The 25,753-nt window shown below is 32.5% G+C and overlaps 1 protein-coding gene across 1 annotated transcript in view; it reads left to right on the top strand.

The window, feature by feature from the left end:
* Window positions 1-2,581: 2,581 nt before the first annotated feature.
* Window positions 2,582-25,753, top strand: part of LOC148283432 (hatching enzyme 1.2-like) — a 37,592-nt gene continuing 14,420 nt past the window's right edge. Inside the window, exons 1-3 of the mRNA XM_088243863.1 lie at window positions 2,582-3,027; window positions 5,785-6,008; window positions 24,454-24,641. Of these exons, the coding sequence (XP_088099989.1) occupies window positions 2,752-3,027; window positions 5,785-6,008; window positions 24,454-24,641 (688 nt within the window). The 5' untranslated portion in view covers window positions 2,582-2,751. The remainder of the gene's footprint in view (window positions 3,028-5,784; window positions 6,009-24,453; window positions 24,642-25,753) is intronic.

The raw sequence follows: 25,753 nt of genomic DNA, 5'->3' as shown, positions 1-25,753 counted from the left end.
AAACCATTGTTTATTTTATGTTTGATAATATTTTTAACTTACTGTGGTGCTACTTGTGAAAATCTGTAATTGGCTTATTTGTTATTTATTTTGTTGTTTTTTTTTAATATGATAAATGTACCTGTTGATTATCCGAATAAATATTTTTTTTTATAAATAAAACAATACTGCTATAATCTATTGGGCATTCTTTTAAAAACATGTTTTTGTAATTACAGAGGCATACATTTACGTTGTAATTGGCAGTCGGGCACATAAAAAAAATAAAAAAACTTAGGATATGTACATAAATTATGAGCTTGGGAATCAACAGATCGACACTGCTGTGTTAATTTTACATAAGTGCATTTACACATACGTGCAAAAATGGTAATTCCTGATGGTACCTACAGAATCAGGGCATTACGTTTCTAAGTGAGAGCTGTTTAGATTTATTCATATTCAATACGAACCTAGCCGTTACCTACTGACTGCACAATTATTTAAGGATGCGTGACAAAAGATGGCAACTCTCAGTAGGTAACTATTCTACTTTCTGTGCCAGTAAAATAAAAAAACACTAATAATCGAGACAAATTGTACCTTCATCCAAAATCTCATAATGTTACACAATCAAATAGAATAATTGTTGAACTTTTCAAATGAAATGGGTTCTTATCATAAGTTGCTTTATAACGAGATTTTTCCTAAAAAGATTGACCATTTAAACAATACTGAGCTCTTTCAAACCCTCTTAACATCTTTTTAAAACGTGATCTGTAGTATACATTTTAAGGTGATGCTATATTAGGCAGTTTTTTAATCTATGCATGGACAACTACTGACATATAATATGAATTACAAATATTAGTAAAAAAATATTGGTAAGTCCTTTGGTATGAGAAGTTTGACGAAGGTCAATAGATTATAGAAATATATTCAAATGGACTTATACGAATAAAAAATATTTAAGATAAGAGTTCGCAATATTATCATATCAATTGAAATGTTAAAAAAAATTAAAAAGTAAATAAATTGTAATACGTTAATAGCTTAAAGGCCAAGAGATTTTTAAAAAACCAATATTTTGAAAGTAAAATCGCTATGTAGACAACCCTACAAATAAAATGATTTTTAGTGAGGAATTTCAATGGTTTTTTTTTTTTTAATATTTGTTAATAGACTATCAAACTAAGCCAAAAAACTGTGTATTAGTGTTGTGATTTTAAAAAGTTTTTTTAATTTTGCTTTAATTTAATATCACAAGTTCCAGTCGGAGAGTTCTGCTGACTGGTCAGTTGGCTTCCCGGAAACCGTAAATCTATCACAACACTAAATTATTGGTTAATTCTTAAGAACTTGTAACGGAGATCCAAAGTAGTTCATTTTTACTTTTTTTCGTCCTTTTCTTTTCGTCCGAAGAAACTTCGCCGTACAATTCAATGCTCTAATTTTTACCGCGCTTAAGAAAACATTTTTTTATAAACAATTTCCCGTAGCTCTGAACTACCTCGTTGTGTACAACAGTAGGTTTGCATATGTATGTAAAACAGTATTTAAACAGGGTAAAACTAACTAGGAAATACATAAATGTAGTCTTTTAATTACCATTAAGTCTTTAAAATAAGTAGGATTTTTGTCAAATTTAACTAACGTGTTTTCGTTTTATTCTTATTATTTATTCTTTTTTGTTATTATTCATTCAAATGAAAATGAAATTCATTGCATAAAAACTATGCTGCTAACAAAATAAATATTATTTTCATGATACGTAAATGAGGAAGTTAAATATTTTGTATAAATTCTTGCATATCGACGAGTTTTTTCTAGTAAGCGAACAAGTTTTTGCAATGTCACTGAACTTACTAAAACAAACAATAAACGATTTGCTTAAATAAATACGATAGGGTGCCTGTTAATAAATGTGATTTAATGAACTCGAAAATAACCATAAATTTATACAAATACTATAAAACTTTATAATACATCTCGAATAAAGAGAGAAAAGTCGCTGGCACGGGTATTCAAATAATAAATACCACGAACTATGTTATAAATATAATTCATTATTTATAATGGAACCTCCACGTAAAAAAGTCCAGTTATTGGCTATATAGGTTTTAAAATACAAAATAATAAAACGTTTGATTTTTTTAACAAGTTAAATCATGATTTCTTGGAAATGATTTGCATAATTTGGGAATCTTAAAAAAAACATACTTACTAATTTCAAATATTTAAGCGTACATGGGTAAATAACTATTGTGGATTTGATAAAAAAATTTACATAGACATCAAACGGTATTTTAACGCATGGGAAACTCGATATATTTTATGTGCCGTAGATCGTACAGAGGTAACCTTTGGATGGTTTAAGGACCTATAAAGTTTTATCACAACACCGTCAACCTCGCGCCTCCTAAGTTTATTACGGCCGGGTTAGGAATCCAGCGAATGTATGCATATCACGGCGCTATGTCGTCCGGCGAGTTTTTTTAACCTAGTATCGAACCAAATTTGATATAAATGAAAAACAGGATTTCGTACGCCAAGATGTTCGGTCGCCTCTCGAGAGTCTGACCCCATTAGTTCTATTGTCGGCTCTCTTCAAGCTGAGGGAAACCAGCGGAAGATAAGCGAGCGGAGCCAGTCGCCAGGTCGTTGCCGGTAGTCGTCTCACGCGGAGCTCGTCTCTTATCTACAGAGGAAGGTTCGAGCATTTCCAAATGTCGAAACAGACCGTACTCGAGAGTCGGAATTGAGTGCTACAAAATGGGGAACAAAAAGCGACAAAGTGCGTTATACCCGCTGTGCTTGGTGCTGGTGTCCGGTCTCGCGTCCTCCATGCCGGTGGAGATTTACAATAGGCCCGATCTCGTACAATATTGTGATAAGTGTAACTCGTCTCGTGCCGAGGTGGCGGATCCGGCGGTGATTGATGACAGCTCTTCCACCGGGAGCGGCGAGGAAGGGGATGACTTAGGCGAGGAGGGGGAATACTTCGAAGGGGATATAATTCTCGGTGATGAACACATTCTCAACTCGACGGTGAGACGAATTACTATTCATTAATCTTTTGGCACCTTTGTCCGGGTACCTGGAAGGTACAGGGCCCTAACAATGCACATGATACTGTATTATAATGTGTTATGTTACTTTGGCCGTCTTGTTTTATCAGGGTGGAAGTTATACTCTATGCGGCTGGATCAAGTCAAAGCCGCAACAATACGCCATTAATACCATTGCTATCACAATTCTAAACCAACTAACTACTCACTAATAGAAGGATAATGAATCCAAGAACCCACTGAGTATACCAAGAAGACTTTGATTTTATACGCACTATTATGAATATGGGTCATATTTTACGATATTTATTTATAATTTTTAGGTAGTTCAGAAGAAATTTCTTCACTGCACTAAGCTTTCAAATTTAAAGATTATTACCCGCGTTAAAAAACTATCTAATTTTACTCAGTAAAAAGATCCATTATTTACAATAAATTTGCTTTAAAAATGTTAAATATGTGCAAAAGTATTTTTATGAGAAATCTTATGTATTTATATCGATATATGTTCTTGGTTTTAAAGTTTAAAAATTCAGAAAATTTATGGCAGTGAATTTTGCTAAACAGCATTAACCCAAAAGCTTTTAACAAAAGTTTTCATTTAATATAATTTATAATATTGTGTAGATCAAACTTCATTATTCTCAGATAATTTATTTTTATACTTGTTTTTCACAAATAAAAAAATAGCGTGCACCTTAGATTAGAGGTTTTGGCACACTACTACATTTAAATCAGAGTATTGACCAAGATTAATCAATCTTAAATTGGTAGCCTCCAGATCCTTTTCAAAAACATCCTTTTGTTAAGATTACAGTTTTAAGTGGGTAAGCGTGTAAAAAAGTTACCAGTCTTTTAACTTTTAGACGCCTTATTCATTAATCATAGCGAAACCTTTGTGAATGTATGCAAAATAAGCGCAAATTATAATAAAGACGTTGTAGTTTGGTAAAATTTATGCAGGTTGCATAGCTTTTTTATATCTTTTGAATAAAGGGGATTCGATAACAAGGACGAATACAAAGATAAAAACAGTTTATCCGTTCAGACTGGTTTTTGTTTTAAGGGATTGACGTTTTAAAAGCTCCTTAATCGGATCTTTATTATGACATTTCAAAGGCAACAGAAGGAATGCATTATTAATTTTCCATGAAGAGAAGAAGATCTCCGAGAATTAAATATTGTTTTTTTCTAACCAAGTAAACATAAAAAGTTTTTTTTCTAGCCGACGCGTACTTTAAGAAAGATGTATGAAACCTTTAATAGAATATGAATATCTTGGCATTTACACGGTATAAAATAAAATAAAATCAGCAGAAAATAAAGAAATAATAGGGGAAAATTAAATAAGAAATTATAACACAGGCATGCAGCAAATTAACAAAAAATAAAGAATTTAAATATAAAAAGTATTGAAGAAACAGAGGCGATGTACGAGTATCGTACAAACAGTAAAACAAGTACAACACTTAGTACATTTTTATAATTTAGAAAAGAAGTGATTAAAAATTAATGATTTTAATTTGTATAAAAATAAATTATATTTTATATGGGTTATGGTCCCGTGGCTAGTGTTGCGGACTCACGGGTCAAAGTCCGAGGTTCGAAACCCACTCTATCACAACTTAATTTCCACTTTCTAATAGTGAGTTATTTACAACTCCTTAAAAAAGGCCACCAAATTGGAAATATTTGGGTGAACTATATAAGAATGCTAATATTTTTTTTTATTTAAAAAGAAAAAATATTTTAGACTGTGTATCAATCTTTATTTTGCCTGTGAAATCATCCATATTTTCTCAAATCTTCATAATATTTGTGGCTTATATCTAGAAGGACCAATGTCAGATTTCCGAGACCCGACTTTTAGGTTTATTTAGATATTTGGCAGCCTCCGTGGTGTAGTGCTCAAGACGCTTGACTCACGCACGGAAGGTTCCGGGTTCGATTCCCGGTGAAAACACAAAAATTAAAATGTGATTTTCTCAAGCCTGGGTGCTCTGTGATGTAATTCACCACTGTAATTAGGCCTCCTGGCCTGTTGTGGTGCAAAAAAAATGTAACAAAAAAAATGTTTAAAAAAATCATTTTTTTCTTACCAACATTTTGTAGAGGGTCGATGTCAATTAAAAAACATATATATTTAAAAAATTTACAGCCACATCCATATTTAGTCATGTTTTTAATTAACATTTGTTTTCAAACACGTCAAACAGTTCATTATAACTCCACTTTTTTTTCTGATGATAATTTATTGGTTTACTCATAAAATATGAGTTTTATAAAATACAAAAGGCTAAACATTTTATTCTATTTTTTTAGAAGACAGTCGAGACTAATAAACCAGTGACTGAAATTATACACTAAACTACCTGACAAAACTAAACAAAAGACTCAGACAAACTTTTCAAAAGATGTAAAAAATATCATTTTGAACAACAGAGTATGAATAAAAAATGTATATATTATTTTTGTAAAATGAAAGTAATAATCTGTAATAAATAAATGTTCAAAATAAAATTAAAAAAACTATAATCCAAAAATAGCTGCTTCCGACCCGCCCTACTGCGTATAATAAACTAATCGCTTCCATAGAATAGAATAATTGTTTTTAAGTTAAAATCTTTGGCTTTCGGAAGAATCATGAAATACATGTTAAATAAAATTGCGAAACTATTCTTATAAATATGCGTTATGTTTTTTTTAATACTTTTTCCAAATCATAATATATTTTCAGGAGTACGAGGAAGATAATACTAAGTACAAGAACCTGGTTCTCTCGGAAAGTCTAACTTGGCCAAACAAAGTAATATTCTACGACTTTAATGATGATGAGTTCAGCACCCCACAGCGTAAAGTGGTCGATGATGCTATCGCTGACCTGCATAATGCCACCTGTGTCAGGTTCGTCTTTAGGACCGATCAACAGACTTACCTCTACTTCAGGAACAAGAAAAAAGCGTGAGTATTTTTACTATTAGAATTAATTTTTTTCTCTTTTATGTTTTGTCTCTAATGAGTTTTTTAACTTCTGGGAGTTTCATATGCCATATATAATGTAATAAATATTTTTGACAAAGTTTGTTTTTTTAATAGTTATTATCACACGAGGATGAATATTCAATACATTTGAAATTATAAATGTAAAACTTCGTAAAATGTAATTTTTTTATTTATTTTTGAAACGAAAACAGATTACCAGTTAGAGTATAGCGATACGAGTGTATATTGTATGTCAGTAACACTTACATGGACACAAACAAAACGAAATATAACTGGGTCAGTAATAGTTATTTTTTTATCACAATTGCAGAAAAGATTTGAAAAAAGAAATAGCAAAAAATCATATAAATAACCAATACTTCGAAAGAAAAATATTATAACTAAACTGTATAGGTACTTATAGTATAATTCTTCTAAGATTGAACTATGAGCCGCGCAGATTGACGCCCCGTACCCCCCCTACAAAATGATATTTAAAATTCATTTCGCAATACAGTATTGCTGGAAAAGAGGGGAAAAGGGCAGTGCGATCCAATCGAATACTAGAAAGCCACTGACCATCGTTGCGTAATTGGTCCGTCTCAAATATTTAGGTGCAGTCATGCGCAGTAACAATATATTGTCGTCAAAACCCGGACATTCTTAAAAGAACTAGACTTTACTTACAGGAGGTTTTTTACATTGTAAACAATACATAAGAAATGAATTGAATCAACTGCGGTGTTTTCTAATCTTATTTATTTATTGAATCTATAACAGTAATATAAAATTAAACAATTCATACAAAGTTACAGCAAATAACTAGACCCATTACAGGTTTCACATAAAACAATAATTTAACATTCAGTTTTTGACGTCCAATCTAATTATATGGCCAACCCACTTCAAGCGCCCCACTTTGGTAGAGTTGATTACATCGGGCGCTCGGTAGATTTCATCTATCTCCCTATTGTAATATATTTAATTTTTGTATAAAATTGTAGGATTCAATATGTCCATGTATTTGTAATTTTCTCAGACCGAATGGTTTGGGTAGGTAGGAAGAAATTGCCTTAAGGCAATATGCCCGCCCTTATATGTATATATATATTATATTTATAAAAAGTGTTACATAAAAGTGTTAAATAAATAAAAATAAATAAATAAATCAATATTGTAGCGACGACGCCAGTGATTATTTTCACTCATATAAAAAACTCTGAGGATTCTTCTTTCGAAATTTGCAATGGTTCTCTCGGTATTATTTGTCATAACTCGGGTTTCGGAGGCATATGTCAGGATTGGTTTGATCGGAGTTTTGTACAGTATTTTCTTAGTATTTATTCGTGTAAGTTTGGACCATAATTGTTTTTGAAGCGCGTAGTAGCAACGGTTGGCAAACAGTATTCTCCTCCTGAAAATTTTTATCATACAAATATTTGTAGCGATGGCAAAAAAAGATGTGTTCATCCGCTATATGCATTTAGAAGCGCGACCATTTGTTATTCCTGGGTGCAGGACAAATTTACCGTTGATGATGCCTGTGGGGAGGATGATTGATCTGTTGAACATCCTGCCGAGAGAGGTGGATCTTTTCCATGCTGGGATTACCAGTTTTAGACTCTTCCTCCCCTAACGATGTATCAAAATGTGTATTAGTGACTTAATCATCATTGTTTGCTATTGTTTTTATGGACTAGGTATATGTTGGACCATAATATTACCATAACACAAAATATTTTTTTTTGGAGGTATATTTATTTATTTGGTTTACAAACAATGAAAAATAATATATGATTTGCAGAATAAATGAAAATAAAAAAGTCCCTACAAATTTTATTGTTGATTACCTACATTTAAACACTTTTTTAATAAAATTAACAGTATAAGTTACCGAAATTAATTTATTATTGTAAAAATTTATTCATTATTTTAAAATACATTTTATCATCATTTTCTTTACATTCATTCTCTTTCACCTAATAGTGCATAGGGCACTGGATTGGCACTCCCATCGCAGCGTATCTTGATCTTTTTTTTTTAACATGGTGGTAAGATGATCAGTTTCAAGTTTCAGGTACCACTCCACTGACTATGAAATATTTTTAGTGTAAAAACACCCTTTTAAAAATAAATATTTCATATCAACCATGTCGGGAATCGAAACCAAGACCACTTGCATGATAGGCAAACGCGCTGACACATAGTACTGAATACATCTTATGTAGGTACGCATATAAACATTATTAAAATACATCTTCAAATAAAATTAATAATAAATATCATTGAAATTAAATTATTGGAATAAATTCATTCATTAATTTAAAACTAATAAAAACAGTAACTAAAATAATAATAAAATATGAATCGAAATAAAACTAGCAACGTTAATTTAATAACTTAAACTATTGTAAAAATAGGTAAATTAATATAATAACGCATCTTGTATACTTATAATTATATACGTACATTGTAATTTTCAGTGGTGCTCTATTGTCAATTCGTCAACAGCATTCCTTTTCCCCACCTAATGGTGCATAGGCCACTGCATTGGCACACCAATCGCAGCGTATCTGAATGATTTTTGTTACATGAAGGTAAGATGATTAGTCTCACTCTTCAGGTACCAGTTCATGGACTAAGAAATATTTTAAGTGTAAAAACACCCTTTTAAATAAATTTTTCATATCAACCATGTCAGGAATCGAATCTGAGACCGTTTGCATACGCGGTAGGCAAACGCGCTGACCATTACACCACGAGGCCGACAAATTGTATCTAGGTATTCTGAATTGTGTACTAGACTAGCGTACCCGACAGACGTTGTCCTGCCCGAACATTGGCTTGCCTGCCGTTAGCTGGTTCAGCAAACGTTTTTTCGATATTCAATTTTTCGATAAACTATATACTAAGTGACATTTGACATTGAGTTTGACATTTCCATCTTTTCGTTTCGTCATTGTGTGATTTGCTGTTGCCCAAAGCAAAACCAAAAAAAGTGTGCAATACCTCGTTATCCTGCGCCGATTGGCTAAGGCCCGGTTGTATGATCGTTATTAATAGTAAAAAATCTGTAGTAATAGTCCAAAATAGAAAATAAAAGTTGTTTCATCTATAGTAACAAAAGGTGGATAGTAAAACTATTAAAACGTTAGTTAAAAATTCAACCCACTTTACCCAATGTTGACGAGTAAAAGGTTAATAGTAGAATAATGAAGATGGTATCATTTTTTGACGATTACCGGTCATCTTTATTTACTCACGTCTCTCAGTATTCTTTAATTTCCGAATAATGGACTGTGCTTATCACTGCTTAAGCAATCTAAATCAGAGAGTTCGTTCGACGTTGACTTTTTTTGCTTAATCGTCAAAAAAACGAAAACATTTTGAAAACGATTTGACTGTATTTTTCCACCAAACCTCGGAATGCATTCTCCCCGAATGCAACCCTGGTAGATGAATAAAACATTTATGCTCCTAACTTATTTTTTACATATTCGATTGAAGATTTTAATATCTACGAACACGCACAGCGCAAAGATCTATATTTCTCTGAAAACCGCACGAATATCGGTTAAGCGGCTTAGGAGGAGTACGGTGACATCACACGTACAGAGGAATTAAATATACAGGATGTTCTTTAAACCCTGTCACATCCGAAACCACGATGATCAGTATGAGAAAGAAGACATTAAAATATTTTTTTAGAACGACTAAAATCTTAAAAAATAAAATATGGAAAAAAACAAGTGGTTGCTTACTTCTGCAGGGGAGAAGCGAGGGGGGCGCGGCCGTGCAGTTCAGACTCCCCCCCCCCCTTCTCGTTTCTCCCCTGCAGAAGTGAGCAACCATTTGTTTTGTCATTCTAAAAAAATATTTTAATGTACCAATAAGTCTTCTTGCTCATACTGATCATCATGGTTTCGGATGTGACAGGTTTTAAAGAACACCCCGTAAAAAGATAATAACATAAACGTTTTATGTTCATACATTTATGGAGTACCTACCCGGCCTCCGTGGTGTAGTGGTCAAGACGCTTGACTCACGCTCGGAAGGTTCCGGGTTCGATTCCCGGTGAGAACACAAAAATTAAAAAATGTGATTTTTCTCAAGTCTGGGTGTTCTGTGATATAATTCACCACTGTAATTGGGCCTCCTGGTCTGTTGTGGTGCAAAAAAAAAAAAAAAAAAAAATATCTAATTCAGTCAAAGGTGAACATTAACAATAGGAAAGGATAAAAGTTGAATGCTAGTAATGACACGAACTGCCGATGAACAGTCAGCAGTGGACGTCCAGGACGTCGAGAACCTTGCGCCTTGTAAAGAAGGCAAGCGTGGTTTAGGTCATCAAGGCATGAAGTGTTAAGCTAGGGTTTCCTAGGACAGCGGTGCCCGTATCTTAACGGCCGTAGTGAACGGTGATGCGGTCGACAGCCGTCGTAGTGGTGACTAGAGAGTGGTTTTATTTTTTAACGGTGTTATCAACACCATTTTTATAGGAAACCACTCTCTAGTCACCATTACGACGGCTGTCAACCGCATTAATGTTCACTACGGCCGTTAAAATACGGGCACCGCTGTCCTAGGAAACCCGAGCTTTACACAGTGTTTACTTACATCAATTGCATTCTCATATACGAGATGATATGGGTTATTACACGGAAGCAAACGGTTAACATTCATAATAAATATAAATATTTATTTTTAAATTTCATTTTACAATACGCCCAAGGGGCATTTACATAAATAATACAGGTAAGTAGAAACATACTAATAATTTGAAGTAAAAAACATGTAACTTTTAACATTTAAAATAATTATGTGCATATATTTTACACATAATTTTTAACAATAAAGCTTTATACAATCTAATATTTAAAAAAAACTTAGTGCAACAAAAAAGTGAAAAAGATAAATAAAAGCAACACTGTTAATCATGTATAAAAAATAATATATTTTTTAAATGTTTTAACATTTGCACATTAACACCAATTTTATTTGCTGCCCCAAAAAATCATACCCACAAATAAATAAACGAAACAATAATATTTCAAAACTTAGCTAAAATGTTATAAACATTTGAATAACATATTTACATTTAAATCAGAATACGTAATATTTCTACACTATTAATTACAATTTTTACAATATTTATAAGTAAATTAATAACTGTCCCTCTTGGAAATGAATATCCATTCAGTAAGAAGATTGTTATTTATATTAATATAAAAATAAAATAATGAAAGGCTGTTATACAAAAATAGTATAAAAATATATTTGTATTTGATTTTAATTAATATCTAGGTATATTAATGATAAAAAAATATTTTGAAATGGCTTTTTTATTGTTCAAAAAGTTCTTCTGTCGGCATCGGCCTGAAAGTTAGTGGGAATATTCAGTAACGAATAAATGCATTAATAAAGACGTGGGCTCAACTCTCTCATGCCAACTGCATTAATTCATCTCGGATGCAAATCCCAGGTAGAGATATATGGGGTGCATTATCTCAATCTTATAAGGATCGTTGACAGAGGATTTGAGCCGTCAAAATTATTGATCGATCTACCCTAGACACGGGTAGACAGGAACCAGTATTATATTTTAACTTATATTTAAGCCAATTAGCTTATGTGAGAAACAGATCGTTAACAAAACGTTGAAAAAGTGATGAAGACATAATACGGATGATTTCATAAGTAAAATAGATAAGATGTACGAGTAAAACAATCTCACTAACGACTACCCATTATTTAGTCTAGTGATAAGGATTCTCGGATTCGAGCGTTTTTTTCTTCATCCTTTTATAAATAAGTCAATTCGTCACATTACTTAAAATTCTTTGGGATAGATCTTCCAGCTTTTTGTAGATCTCTTCGCCACTAAAACCGTGTGGGATGAAGATGGATTGGCGTGGTTTAGCTCGAAGACTTATATGTTTATCGTGTTTATGAATATATTATATACTATTAACAATATGCTGAGTTTGTCCAAATTTTCGTGGACAAGGACTGGATTCAACTTCCTGGGGAGCTGTTAACATTAACATATTACAAGAGAGATGAAAAGCATTTCAAAGAAGGCAATATAGATGTCTAGGCATCTACGGGGCTTATGACCTGGCATTGGCTGGTTTAAGTGGCCACTTTACACACTGTGTAACATTCACCATTCTGCCCATACTTGAACATCTATATTACTTCAATTTTTTCATCTGTTGATGTTTGTGAAGTTAAAGAGCTGAAACCTTTATTTATGCGAGTGAGATTCATCTAATTAAATTATTTAGGTCATAAGCCATGTAGATGCCTAGACATCTATATTGCCTTCTTTAAAATGTTCTTCATCTCTCTTGTAATATGTTATATACTATAAGTTTAATCCCCTTTTCTGTCTTTGCTACATTCTTTTTATTCCATTTCTTGTTTTATTATTATTATGTTGCCTTTGTTAAATAACTAACTTAAGGCATGTTTCACTTTTTGTAAAATGTTTCTCTCGGCACGGGACACCCGGCAGTGGGGAACATTATTCTGTATAAAAAAAGAATACAAACAATGTAAATGTATAAATAAATCAATAAAATTTAAAAATTTAAAAAATGTTCCTTCATGTAACTGTTGTAAGTGGCATTGGCCGTATATATAATAAATAAATCCCTAATTGGGTTAAATCGGGTATCTTGCTTCTGATAGTCGTCAAGGGTAGCTTATTTAATATTGTAATGATAATACCCATTAATTCAATATTTGGCTCTTATCTAGTACGCAACCAAATCTTCTTCCGTTCAATCATATTTTTTACTTCAGAAAGCCGAAACAGCTTTACACTTTGTCGGTGTAGCTTTAAATGTATTAACTAAACATATTTTCATAATATTTTACGTGATAACACAACACATTGACGGATACTTAGTTAAAATATTGGATTCCAATAAATATGTCATCAATTAATCTTTTCATTCTTGAATCTAAACTACATTTGAGCCGTTTCATCGAAAAGTTAAGTTTAATGCTAGTAAAAGTTGCATTTTCTTTCAAATATGCAGAATGCGTAAACAACGGCGAACCCATTTAGCAAAGAAAATGTTTTACCCATTTTAAACTAAAAATGTAAAAGCAGAATGTGACTTTTTTCTATGAAACTGACTTTATTGCCCAATATTATTTTTAAAAATTTCAGGTTTGAGTTGCGTAAATATGTACCTACCTGATTTCTCTCGTTGTTAACTTTCACCCTAAGAAAACGTCATTATGCACAATCGAGAATTCCTCTGTTCGACCCTGATAAACGAACGCAAGGCGTATCCATGTCGCAATGTAAGGTAGGTGGTACGCTGAGAGCCATATCCAATACGGGTACATACTTGTAGATACCTGAATATTGTATGTACACCATTACCATACAGTTAATTGTTTCCAATGGGTTATTATCCCTCGGCGACATTAAGTGCACATTTTGACACGTGCCGCCCTATGACCCATGCAATGCACAACATTCAGTTATCCCTTCTCACGGTGGATACAGAGCGTGGTATAATGTGCCATAGGGTATGGTACCCTGAGTCCGGGCAGAGTAAAGAATACAGTTCTATGGGTGGAAATAAAACCAGACCCCTAAGCATGTCACGCCTTCGTTTCGTAAATTCTTTAAAATCAACATTTCGCTCATAATTCCGCTACACACAAACGAGCGCCGTGGCTTTTGTACCAACTCTTAGAAGGCTGGACGAATGTTTTCTACTTAAAGACTCCTCTCGGGTAAGAGTCCAGGAAAAAAATACTCTATCTATTCCGCCTTGTGGAGCACGTACCATGCCTAAGGTCTCGGTTCGATTCCCGGCAAGGTCGGCATGAAATATGTATTAGTAAGAGTGATTTTGACTACGGCATCGTCAGCATACAAAAGACAATTGACATTTAAATCACCCATTTTTGCTCCCATTCTTAAGCCTTCCAGTTCTTTCATGCAGTTTTTGATATACACGTTGAACAGCCATGGTGACATCACACATCCTTGCTTCACTACTTTATGAATGTCAAACCACGATGTGTATGATCCGTTTACCCTAACACATGCTGTGCTGTCTTCATACAGAGAAGCAATAGCACGTGTTAGATTTCCGCTCACTCCGTACTCCGATAACACCATCCATAATTTTTCTCTGTCAACTCTATCAAACGCTTTTTGCAGATCGACAAATGCACAGAAAAGCTTTTGGTTTTTACTGTACTTCTTGCTAACAACAAAGAGGAACTGAAATTCTTGGTACCAAAGGTCTACGATGTATGCAAGAAAAGCGATTTGCTGATGAATGTCGATAAATCGAATGTGATGATTTTTGAAAGAAATGAAAGTATGACAAGTAGAGGAATTTGTGTATCTGGGAAGTATGTTAGTGAACAATCCCCAGTGAGGGATGGAATGACTGAGAAAGATATTAAAAGGAGGGTGAGTGCCGGGAACAGAGTGAACGGTGCACTTAAATCGACCATGGCAAATAAATAATGTTTGTCACAAGAGGCAAAATTGGCAGTTCACAACGGAGTCCTGGTCCCGTCCCTGGTGTATGGGAGCGAAGTATGGACTTAGAAAAACAGGGATTAAAGTAGGCTGAATGCTGTTGAAATGTGATCTCTCAGGCGAATGTGTGGTAAAACTATGTACGATAGATGCACAAATATTGAGATCCGTACATTATGTAAGGCTGAGACAAGCATTATCGACAAAATCAAGAAAGGAACTCTGCGCTGGTTTGGACATGTAGAACGAATGGACAGCGAAAAAACGGCTAAGAATATTTACAATGCGAATGTTGATGGATGCAGAAATAGAGGAAGACCGAGAAAGACATGGCATGACTAAATCCAACAAATACTTGAAGATGGACATGTCAAAAGTCGGAATAATCGGCGCGCGTGCATGAGAAGATGTATGAATGTAGAGGAAGCGAGATCTGTATGCAAAGATAGAGTGTTGTGGCGTTATATCCTCTCTGCCTACCCTTACACGGAAACGGCGTGATGGTTTGTTTGTTTGTTTGTTGTATGTTTGATTTTTACTACATTTAGGGATCCAAAATTTTACCATCCACCCGTGTTATAAAATCTTGGAGGACCTTATGTAAGGCATAGAGGAAATTTACTGACTTTTTTTCGTACAAACGTATAACCGTATTTTTCCTCTGGATTATGGCACCTGAGCAGTGATTTACACACTATTGGCATTTACCATTGGCGAGTTTTTATTAGCGTACAACCTTAGCGGCTGCCACCGACAAAGTAAACAATGAACACAGCTGAAAATTTTAGCATACTTCAGGGGTATGTACTCGTTTACCAACATAATTTTAAAAAATGACAATCGTACTATGCAATCCCGCGAAATTTAAAAATTCCCTTTATTTTCTGAACACACCTCGTAGTAGTCTGAGGCAATGTTTAGTGCACTCCATACTGGAAACAATGTTGTATATGGTAGTATGCATAGCGCATCCAATCGTGCATTTGTTGCGCTCTTCCACGCAATATGGAGAATGACTGTTCATATTTAGTCCTCATCAACTACCTATCGTATCCTTAAAAAAAATACTACAATCTAGTTTCCAATATATAATATCTTGCCTTTGTTGAACGTTAATAGCGTTGATAAATATTTTAACAGATACGGAGAACTTTCAAAAACGTCTATGATAAAAGAAGTAAAGACATATACATGGCAAACGACTATTCATTACCTGTAGCTCAATCACAGATAACTATCAACGTGCTTAAAAACATGCTATTCATTTGAGCGATCACAATAAACAATAATGAACATGCTTAAGTTATCGCAGTCATAAGTCAACGCGTGTGTAATCTCTAAGTAAACGCTAGTGTCGGTTTGTTTTCCTTGTAAATAAATACAGTTCATTGGCGAAAAATCGGCGTTTACTATAAAAAAATATACAATATATATTTATTAATTTTTTTGATGGGGGGGAAATCCGTTATGGACACTCAGATAGCCTGAGTAGTGCCGGACTCACACCGGCTAAAATCCCCCCTTTTCTTCTCTGCTGACCGGTTCCCGCCTCGCAGCCTTACCTCTGCCTGCAGTTTGTCTAGACTTCTGCTTGTGACATCTCATCTTTTTCTTTTACCTCCATTATATTTTCCATAAAAAGTTTTAAGAGCCCAATTTTGTTCTTTTTTAATCATTGTTTCTACAAGATTATCTGGAGTCAGTCTTTCAGATATATCCAGGTCCGTTATAAGTTTTTCTCTTTTTTTTCTCCATTTTTTGCAATCAAACACCGTGTGTTCTGCATCGTCTTGTGATTCATTGCAGTACATGCACCCTTCTGATTCGGCCTTTTTGATTTTTTTTCCAATATTTATAAAATACTCCATGACTTGTAAGGCACTGGGTCATTCGAAAAGATGTTTATATTGCATTTGCAAAATAGTAAGGAGTATCTAATACAAAAAAGTGAAAATTAAATTACAATTACTATTGCGACTGCTTTTTTTGATATTTAACTTTCCAACCGCCCGCTGAATGCAATGAAAAGCATGATAAATAATAAATAAATAAATAACAATTGCAGTTTTGGAATATTTTCCATATTGACACCGGTAAATTCAAATATGTGATTGCGCAGCAGGATTATACGTGGCGAAACGTAAATATTTCGACATTTAATATTAGTTGTTCACGGAATACGATAAACAACCATCGTGAGAAATTGTTATCACGTTGCTTATTAGCACGTCGATAGTTATTTGTGATTAAAATACTGGTCTAAGTGATCACTTTACACATTATGATTATTAAATTATCACTTTACATACAATAAAACAATCAGGGCCGCGATTATTAAGGGAAGCTAACGACGTCATACCTTAACCGTGACGGTATAGATGAAGATAAATTCTCTCGAGCGATTACGAAGATACACTACCGACTTCCCACCTTCAAGTTTTGGGTAGATACATCGATATGTAACAAGGGGAAGCGTACGTCACTCATGTCTACACACTTAAGTGACATATTTTTCATTTATTTATTTAATATTATAATTTTTTGGTATTTTTTACGTACATAAGAGGTAAAACAGAGTATTTAAAAAAAAAACATAACATAGCAAAGAAATACATATTAACACTAAGAATAGTAAACAAATATCCCACAAAGGCATGGCCTGTTCGTGGGTAAACAAAAATGTTTATGAATTTTTTGCTCCTATAATAAATAGACAGGTATAATATATGTTTGTATAATATAAGAAAGAGAAAAGAAAATTTTATGTAAAAGATTAGGAAGGTATATTTTTATTTTATAGTAATTAAAAAAGGAAATAAAAAATATTAAAAAAACACACAAATATTCGTTATTATTAAAGGGCAACAATATATATCATCGAAATGAAGAGAGCTTCATTATGACGTGATAGTTGAAAATGAATCCTCCTGAGCGATTATCAAGATATACTACCGATCCCTCTCACCAGCAAGTTTTGATGTAAATACACCCGTTTGTACCGACGCGACGGGTCTAGTACCCCTCGATACGCATATCTAAGCATTAAAAGTCACAAAAAAATTATTTCATCAACCATGCTTTTCTTTAATTGCGAGTTATTTAAATTTTTAAACGTTCTGAGGTTGGCACATTTTTTTCTTAAAAGCCTATTAAAAATATGAGAGAGAAATAAGTCGATTTCGAAGTCGAATTTAATTCTGACATAACTGTGAGTTTTGAAAACAAACGCCTAGATGCACAGAGAATGTGGCTAGATTCTGCCCTATTAACATATAAGAACATCTAGGCGTAAAATTTTGTCACTATATGCGGACTAAATTTTTAGGGTCATTTATTGGTTGGATTCGATCAAATGATGTCGAGATGACAAGTCGGTAGAACATACCGAGGTAGATAGAGATGATAGTAGCGAAGTTAAGTGTACCGACTCGATGTGTACAGATGAAAATAGCGTTCATAATCGCGGCACAAGTGTAGCACAGGTATCTTACCCTGTCGGATCGATATCCCAGGTAGCTACTAATTTTTGACAGGAGACCGAAGACAGGATATATATACAAAAATAGATCTATCAATATGTGTACCGATATAAATTAATTATTATTAATACTAGCCTTCGATGGGAAAAGGGAATAAATAGAGATGAAAAAAGAGATATTAAGGTATTGATAAAAGATGTTTCTGGCGTGATATGGTCTTATTTATTTATATATACGCCCAATGGGCATTTTTATGGAAACATTTACATATAGAAAATTATTATAACAAAATTAGAAAGACTCAATGGTTTATAGTAGACTTTGTGGGAGTGGAAGCGGGAGAGAGGTGTTTATAATTGAATTTGATTCAGTGATCGTTTGAAAGAAGACAACTTGTTATCAAAGAAATCAAGACTGGTATGTTTGTTGGCAGACCTTAGAATTCTGGGCATAGGGAAATGTAAACCATAGTTAGTTCTATGGTTATCGGTATGAAAGTGTAAGTTTTGTCTGAGGTTTCTAGTTGGGATATTTAATTTTTTTAAGCTCAGTAGTTAAGGCGCATCAAAGAGTGAGTTGAGAATTTTAAATAGGACTATAAGGTCGGATTTATTTCGACGGTCTTGAAGAGAAGATATATTCAAAGTAGTTTCTAACTCATTATACGTATATAGGTCTCTGGATAAGCCCAACCTCCAGCCTATCTTTCTTAAAAAAACGGTGAAAAAGTAAATAAAATATTTTGTATGAAACCATAATTCAAAATAGAGGATTATTCAAACACCACAGATGCTTAATGTTAGTCCTTGGACTAACTGACGTTAGACGTTATACGTTTCATATTGCTTTTTTTAAGTTTAAATTTAAAATCAACTATTTAAATTTAATTTTTTATAAAATGTAATATTTGTATCCACTTTGAAAATAAAAAGAACTGAACTAAAAAAGAAGCATCAGCAATAAAATTGTTTTTACTCCTGTCAATTATTGTTGTCGTAATTTCTTAAACTTCGCTCTCTGACAGACATGTATTGTAAAATCAACAAATATACATCGATAGAAAATATTATACAATATCCCTTATTTTTTACGATTCGTACCCTCCAGTTGGCTGAGCGACAACAAAGACTCCCCATTCAAAAATCCCCCTAGAACTAAAAAGTTACCCTACGAAGTAATGACTAAACAATAAATTATGGAATGTTTCGCTACCATCACTTGTAAATAAATAAAAAATATAGACAGTTCATATTTCAGTTAAATATTAAATTATTACAACTACGTATTTATTGTGTCTAAAACCACGAAAACAAATTCAATATGCCGACCGGTCTCAGAACATGGCTGTTTTTTGTGTCTCCTGTTCCCATGACTTTTCCACAATTTATTTTAGATAGTTGTACAAACATAGTTTGAACACGTAGTTAAACCTTAACTTATAAACAATGTATATACATAGGTACATATACAAATATGATTTTAAAAACAAAACGTTTTTTGTAGCGCCACATTTACTATATGTATTGTGTATTGCACATTTACTAGGTTGCAGCATTCAATGTATTGCTACTTACTAAGCCATAGTTTAGATGTTGCGATTATACTACTGTGAGTACAATATTATTCTCTCCGGCCCAATAACAACTGAACTGTCACCGAATGTACATGTGATTTTGATATTCTCAGCGCAATCGCCAACAAGTCATTTTAGCTATCAATAAGTCATTCCAATCCACTGCGTCGTGTTATCGTATGAATCAATAATCAAGAAACCGACAAGTGCCGATCTGACCACAGGGTCTGATAGAGCCTGCCGTGAGAGAGAAGTTTGAACATTAAAGTTAGAAGAATCTCAGTACAAGGTAGTTAATTGCATTAATGTGTATTCGGGTTCGGTGACTAAGTAAATAAAGATAATGCATAGCAACGATAAATCCATGAACCAGTAAAACAAGCAAAATGGTGTATAATATTATTCATTGAATTTTAAAAATTCAATAATTTTGTATTCATCCACTTTAATTTATTCAAGGAAACGAGATTCCCGGAGGCATTAATTTTCCTACCACCTATCAGCATCTATATCGTAAGATTTTTCTAGTACTGTAGGTGTTTTCTGCAAATTGGGAAATGCCGTTTTCGTGATCAACACTATTTTCTAAAGGTGATTATTACACTTATTTTGTATGAAATTGGTCTGACTGTTTTTAGCAAAATATATAATTGACCTTACGACACCCGATGACACCAACATATTTTTTTTTGTTATTGATTGTGGACTGGCTGGCTGCTTTCAGCAACATTTAATTGTTCATCCGCCATTATAAACAGCTTTAAAATAAACAAGAAATTATCAACATGCACTAGCCATTTATTCATCGATTTCAGCGTATCTCAATCTCAAAGTTTTATAAAGGTGAAATTTTCTTTTTTTTCTTCAGATTATTCCAAGGTCTATGAAAATAGATCATATTCGGACCTCGCTCTTCTGCAACTCACTTCCCGCTTTCAAACGCGGTCATTTACGGCAAAAAGAAAATTTTCCTATTAAAATCGAAATACTTTAATAACTTACTTAGTTCGCTCCCTAGGTATAGCATATGACAGGGCTGTCCAAAGCACTGCCCGCGGCTTATATTTGTGCGGCCCTTGACGTGTTTTTGATCTATCGCAAATACGATTGTTTCCTTATATGTCATTTTTTTCATAGAACATTATTTTGTTTTTGTGGCATCCCAGATAAATAAATGAAATATTTATTAATATGGCAACATATTTTCCGTCACTATTATTAGAGAAAATCCCGAACTGTGTATTGTTTCTCCAAACTAACAAATCTTGTATAAAGTTTATATTTAAAGCACTAACTTTTTCGTTATTCATTATAATAAAATAAATAAAACAACGTAACTAGTTACGTAAACCTTGACAAAGAAGCTTGTTTGCTTTGAAACCGGTCGGTGAAAAATAAAAATTAGTGGTTAAAAACAAAGTTGTTTTATTTATTTTATTACAACAAATCTTGGCTTGAAAATGGAATCGATGATGGGCAGTAACTATTTTTGTGAAAGTGTATATTCTACTATAGTTATTTTATACTATGAATTTTATAAAATCTATATATAGGTCTTCACTGTCAGAAAAGTCACTTAAACACGCACTACGTCTGGCAACAATTAATATTAATGTTGATATTGACAGAACTATAAAAAAATATTTATTCATTCAGATTAGAAGAACTAATAAAATTAATTATATTATAACAATGATATCCATGTATTTTTATTTTTTCTTTAAAAAGTTGATTTGTTTTTTTCTGTGGCCCTCCAATCTATTTAGTTATTTGGATTGGCCCTGGATAGTATCTGATTGGGAAAGCCCTGGCATGTATATGGTATCCACGAAATCTCTACAGGCCTCTATATCTGCGCCGCGATTATGAACGGCTATCTTCATCGGTATATACTGAGACGGTAAAAACTAATATCGATATTTATGTACAAAATAGTGTATATTTGTATGAAAATTCAAAGTGTCTTTGTCGGTAACCGGTAATTGAGGCCCTGATCCCACAACGATAGAAGAATACACTGACGTCACTGACCATTACACCACGTGGTGAATTTCTTTAAAACTATGTTAGTAGGTAGCATGATTTCTTTATTTTAGAGTTCGTATTTAGCTTCTTTGGAAGCTTTTAATTTAAAATTAAATCTATGAAAACTATCTAAAACAATAAATTGATTGACGTTCGACGTCTCAAATTAATTTGATACAGATGAAGTGGGTAGCTAACTCGTGATTGCGTATATTCTTTTTAATCATATTTATTATTAATGTGCGATGATGACATAATTTTCAAAGCAATAAATATTAATCATTAATAGGTTGTGAAAGTGATTGAAATTAATGAGACGTCAGTTACCATTTTGAGTTAATAAGACAAGAGTCACCTGGTACAAATTACACCAGACATGATACCCGTAAGAATTACAAACAAATTTCGAAGTCTCGAGTGCCTCCCGCTAACACGAATGATTTATTATACTTTTTAGCGATCGAAGAAATAAATAAAATAAAGTTCTTTGTTTTTTATATTAATAATGCAGTAAACTTTGACACCAGATTGGATACAGATCTTAACCTTTTCAGACTTGAAGTAAATCCCATAGATCTAAAAATATTTAATGTTATTTTGTTTATTTTGGGAAAACAGCAGCCCATTTTATATGAAATGCATACAGAATATAAAAATAATAGAATCTTGAATTGTAAAACGAGTCAATACCTATACATTTTCCACGATAGTAATATTTTGAGTAGTAAAATTAAATTAGCATTAATAATGTTTGCATGATATGAATAAAGAAAGAACAAAACGTTGAAAAAATGCTTTTTAACAAATTAAAATAATTTGTTATTTTTTGTTTGCACTAAATTAATGAAATTCAAAAAAAAATTAGTATTTTTTAAATTTTTAAATCTTTGATACATGAAAAAAAATTAAACGTTCATTTTTTATGTACATTAATTGGTTCTCAAATTCAAAAAAAATACAATATTAATTAATAAACAAAATCGATGAAACGCTTTTTATCTCATAAATCAAAAAAAAATCATCAAATCAATTTAATTTTATTGAAATATATTTTAGTTTACCTTAAATATCATTAAGAATTAAAAAAGACGTCAGGAAATTACTTTAAAATAAACAAACCTGCCAGAAGTCAGCTGTTGACTCTCTCGCAAATGCCTTCCCGATACTGCTGTGCAAAGAAGACATCTGCACGTGAAATTTATTTTGCACAGATAAAATCGATAAAATAAACGTTTCGCTTTCCCGTTTTCTGGACTCCAAAACTGAACTGAATCATATTTGTATAACGTTCGTCCTGGTATGGTTGGTTCTAGCTCCCGTAAGAAACAATATATCAAAATAGCAAAACAATAGAGACACGCCAATGGTAAACATCCATAGTGTGTAAAAAAATCATTACTCTAGTGTCATAATCCAAGGAGAAAATACTTAAATACGTTTGAATCCAGAAAGGTGAGGCCACGTTTCCTCTTAAACTAAAAAATTACCTTTATTTATAATAATAAAAATACGTATGTAGTTTTATTCCACTTTATTCTACTATATATTCCACTTTATACGTATTTTCATTATTATAATTAGTTCCACCAAGAAATGTCAGTAGAAAAACTCAAATTACCTTTACTTTGTAATGCCTTCTGACTACCAACATAAGCAGAAAAAGATAAAGACGTACTTAGGGATATCAGAAATTAAAAATAAACTAGCCCCTATTTAATTTTGGTAGGTACGGGAGTAAATACATCTAAATTTCGTGTTTATTTGAATGAACACCTGGGATATATTGGTAATTTTGGTAGGTTCGGGAGTACCTACTGTAATAAATCTGAATTTCGTGTATATTTGATTGAACATCCTCAAATAGAGCTCATAATTTATAATTTTTAAGGTGATAAATTATTTATTTATTAATATACACGGCACGCAGTGCCTTTTACCTTAATGAGATACATATTAAAAATAATATAAACATTTCAATATAATGTGAAAAACTTAAAAATTAAATTGAAAGTATTATTTTACAAAAATACTATATATATATATATATAACACAGCAGTTTTGTATAAAGAATATTTAAGATTATTAGATATTTAGATATAGAAAAATTGTTAAACAATGTGTGCAGTTAAAATTTTAAAAGGGAAGGAATTTATAAATATTTTTCTTTAAAAGGTACAAAATATAAGTATATTAAAAACAATTATTTATTTTGTGTCAAAAATTAAAAAAAAAATAGTTTTAATAATAACAATTAAAGTAATCAAAAAAATATGTATACACGTAAATATGGTAACACAATAGTAGGTACCCATACAAAAGTAAATATAGAAAGCACTATAATCTAAAAAATGTAAATTACCGTTTATCATCTTTGAAATGATAAAATAGAGTTGATTTATATAAGCTATACTTTATGTGAAAAATATCAAATGAAAACTAATGGAGGTGATTAAGTTTGTCAATATCGTTTTAATATTTTATTTTTTTTTGTATTCCAATCCGAGTATTTTAAATTGGTTTGAAATAATTGTTATAAAGGAACTTTAAATAATGTACACGAAAATATATAATACATCTACTAAATGAATAATGCCAATGACCTTATTTATAATTTTTAAAAGTGTATATTTTAACGCAAGATTTGAGAAAAAAAAAATTCAATAAAATTTTAAAATGCTAATAATAACTTAATTTTTGAGTTTTTATTTATGTTGCATATACCAGGTGTCCATGAATAATGAGGATATAAAACAACTACCAGGAGATCAGAAGATTAGTACAGGTAGGTATGATTTGATGGTAATAGACGTTACTCTTGTTACCAGATGTGCCGCGCCTGTGGGCTGGAATCCGAAGCGCGGTCGAATCGATGTGTCGCTGGGCGGGAAGAACTGCCTCGCTCGCCGCGGGACCGTCCAGCACGAGCTGCTGCACGCCCTCGGCTTCTGGCACGAACATTCTCGCACCGACCGTGACAGCAACATCGTAATACAGTGGGACAATATCCTCGAAGGTATGTACCCCTGGTAGAAAATTTTCGCCTAGTTTCTGAAGTTATCGGACGGTCATTTGAATTGATTAATTGTTTTTTGTAAATAATTTCTGTGCATCAAATAGTGTTTTAAAAAAAAATTAAACACGTTCTTCCACTATTGGTGACATATATATTTATTCGATTTGGAAATAGAAATGATAGTAATAGGATATTCATTTTGTTCATAGCTGAGAAAAATAAGTTTTCAGCGAACACAAGTAACTACGTAATATCATTTTTTTTGCGTTGCACGCACAAACAAAATGAGGCATTTATTTGTACAGAATTGTAAATAAATATTTTTGATTATTTTAAGCCTAAACGATTTTTTTTTTAAATTAATTGATCTTTTGTGACAGAAAATAAACAAAAATGGAAAATCGCAAGTATATTGTATATATTTTTAAAATAATACTTGCAACATGAACATTTTGGGCATCGTGTGTGTTGTATTTTTGTGTCTCGATCGTAATCACGAACCACGACTATTGACAATTCGATACTAATATTATTCTAGAACCTTCTGCTTCATAATGGTACCCTAGTAACTTTTCACTATCATGACACGCTCACTTTTTCAGCGATTAGGTTAAGAGTAAGTTAGGATAAAATATTATGTTATCCTGATACGAGTAACAAGCAATGAATGAATGATAAAATGTTTGATAAAGAAAGGCAAGGGAAAAAAATTAAACGTTCGATAAACATACAATATAACTTAGGAAATAAATGCAATAAATTAATAAATAAATACATGGGCAGACCTGTACTAATTATTCATGAATGTGTATTTTTATCATTCTTACATGATTATTGGATAAAATACAAGTTTTGTGTTTACGTTGAATATTGACACTGATTGGATAGTTGTAAATCAATGGCGACTGTTCATGTAAATTTAATCTTAATACCTGCGACGAATGTTTTGGCTTTTCTCATAGACTTAATGTAAATGAGATGTAAATCACATCCAGTCACTCAAATTATTAGCACGATACTCTAGACCTAGACTCTAGATTCCCTTTGCCGTGACAAAGGAGACTGGATGCAAAATATAATTTATATGACAAAGTTATTGTCTCTGCCTACGT

Source organism: Micrasema longulum, unplaced genomic scaffold, assembly GCF_059751315.1.
Source record: "Micrasema longulum isolate JH-2025_06_02 unplaced genomic scaffold, ASM5975131v1 h1tg000238l, whole genome shotgun sequence".
NCBI classification, from domain to species: Eukaryota; Metazoa; Arthropoda; class Insecta; order Trichoptera; family Brachycentridae; genus Micrasema; species Micrasema longulum.
This window is presented reverse-complemented; position numbering and strand designations above follow the sequence as displayed.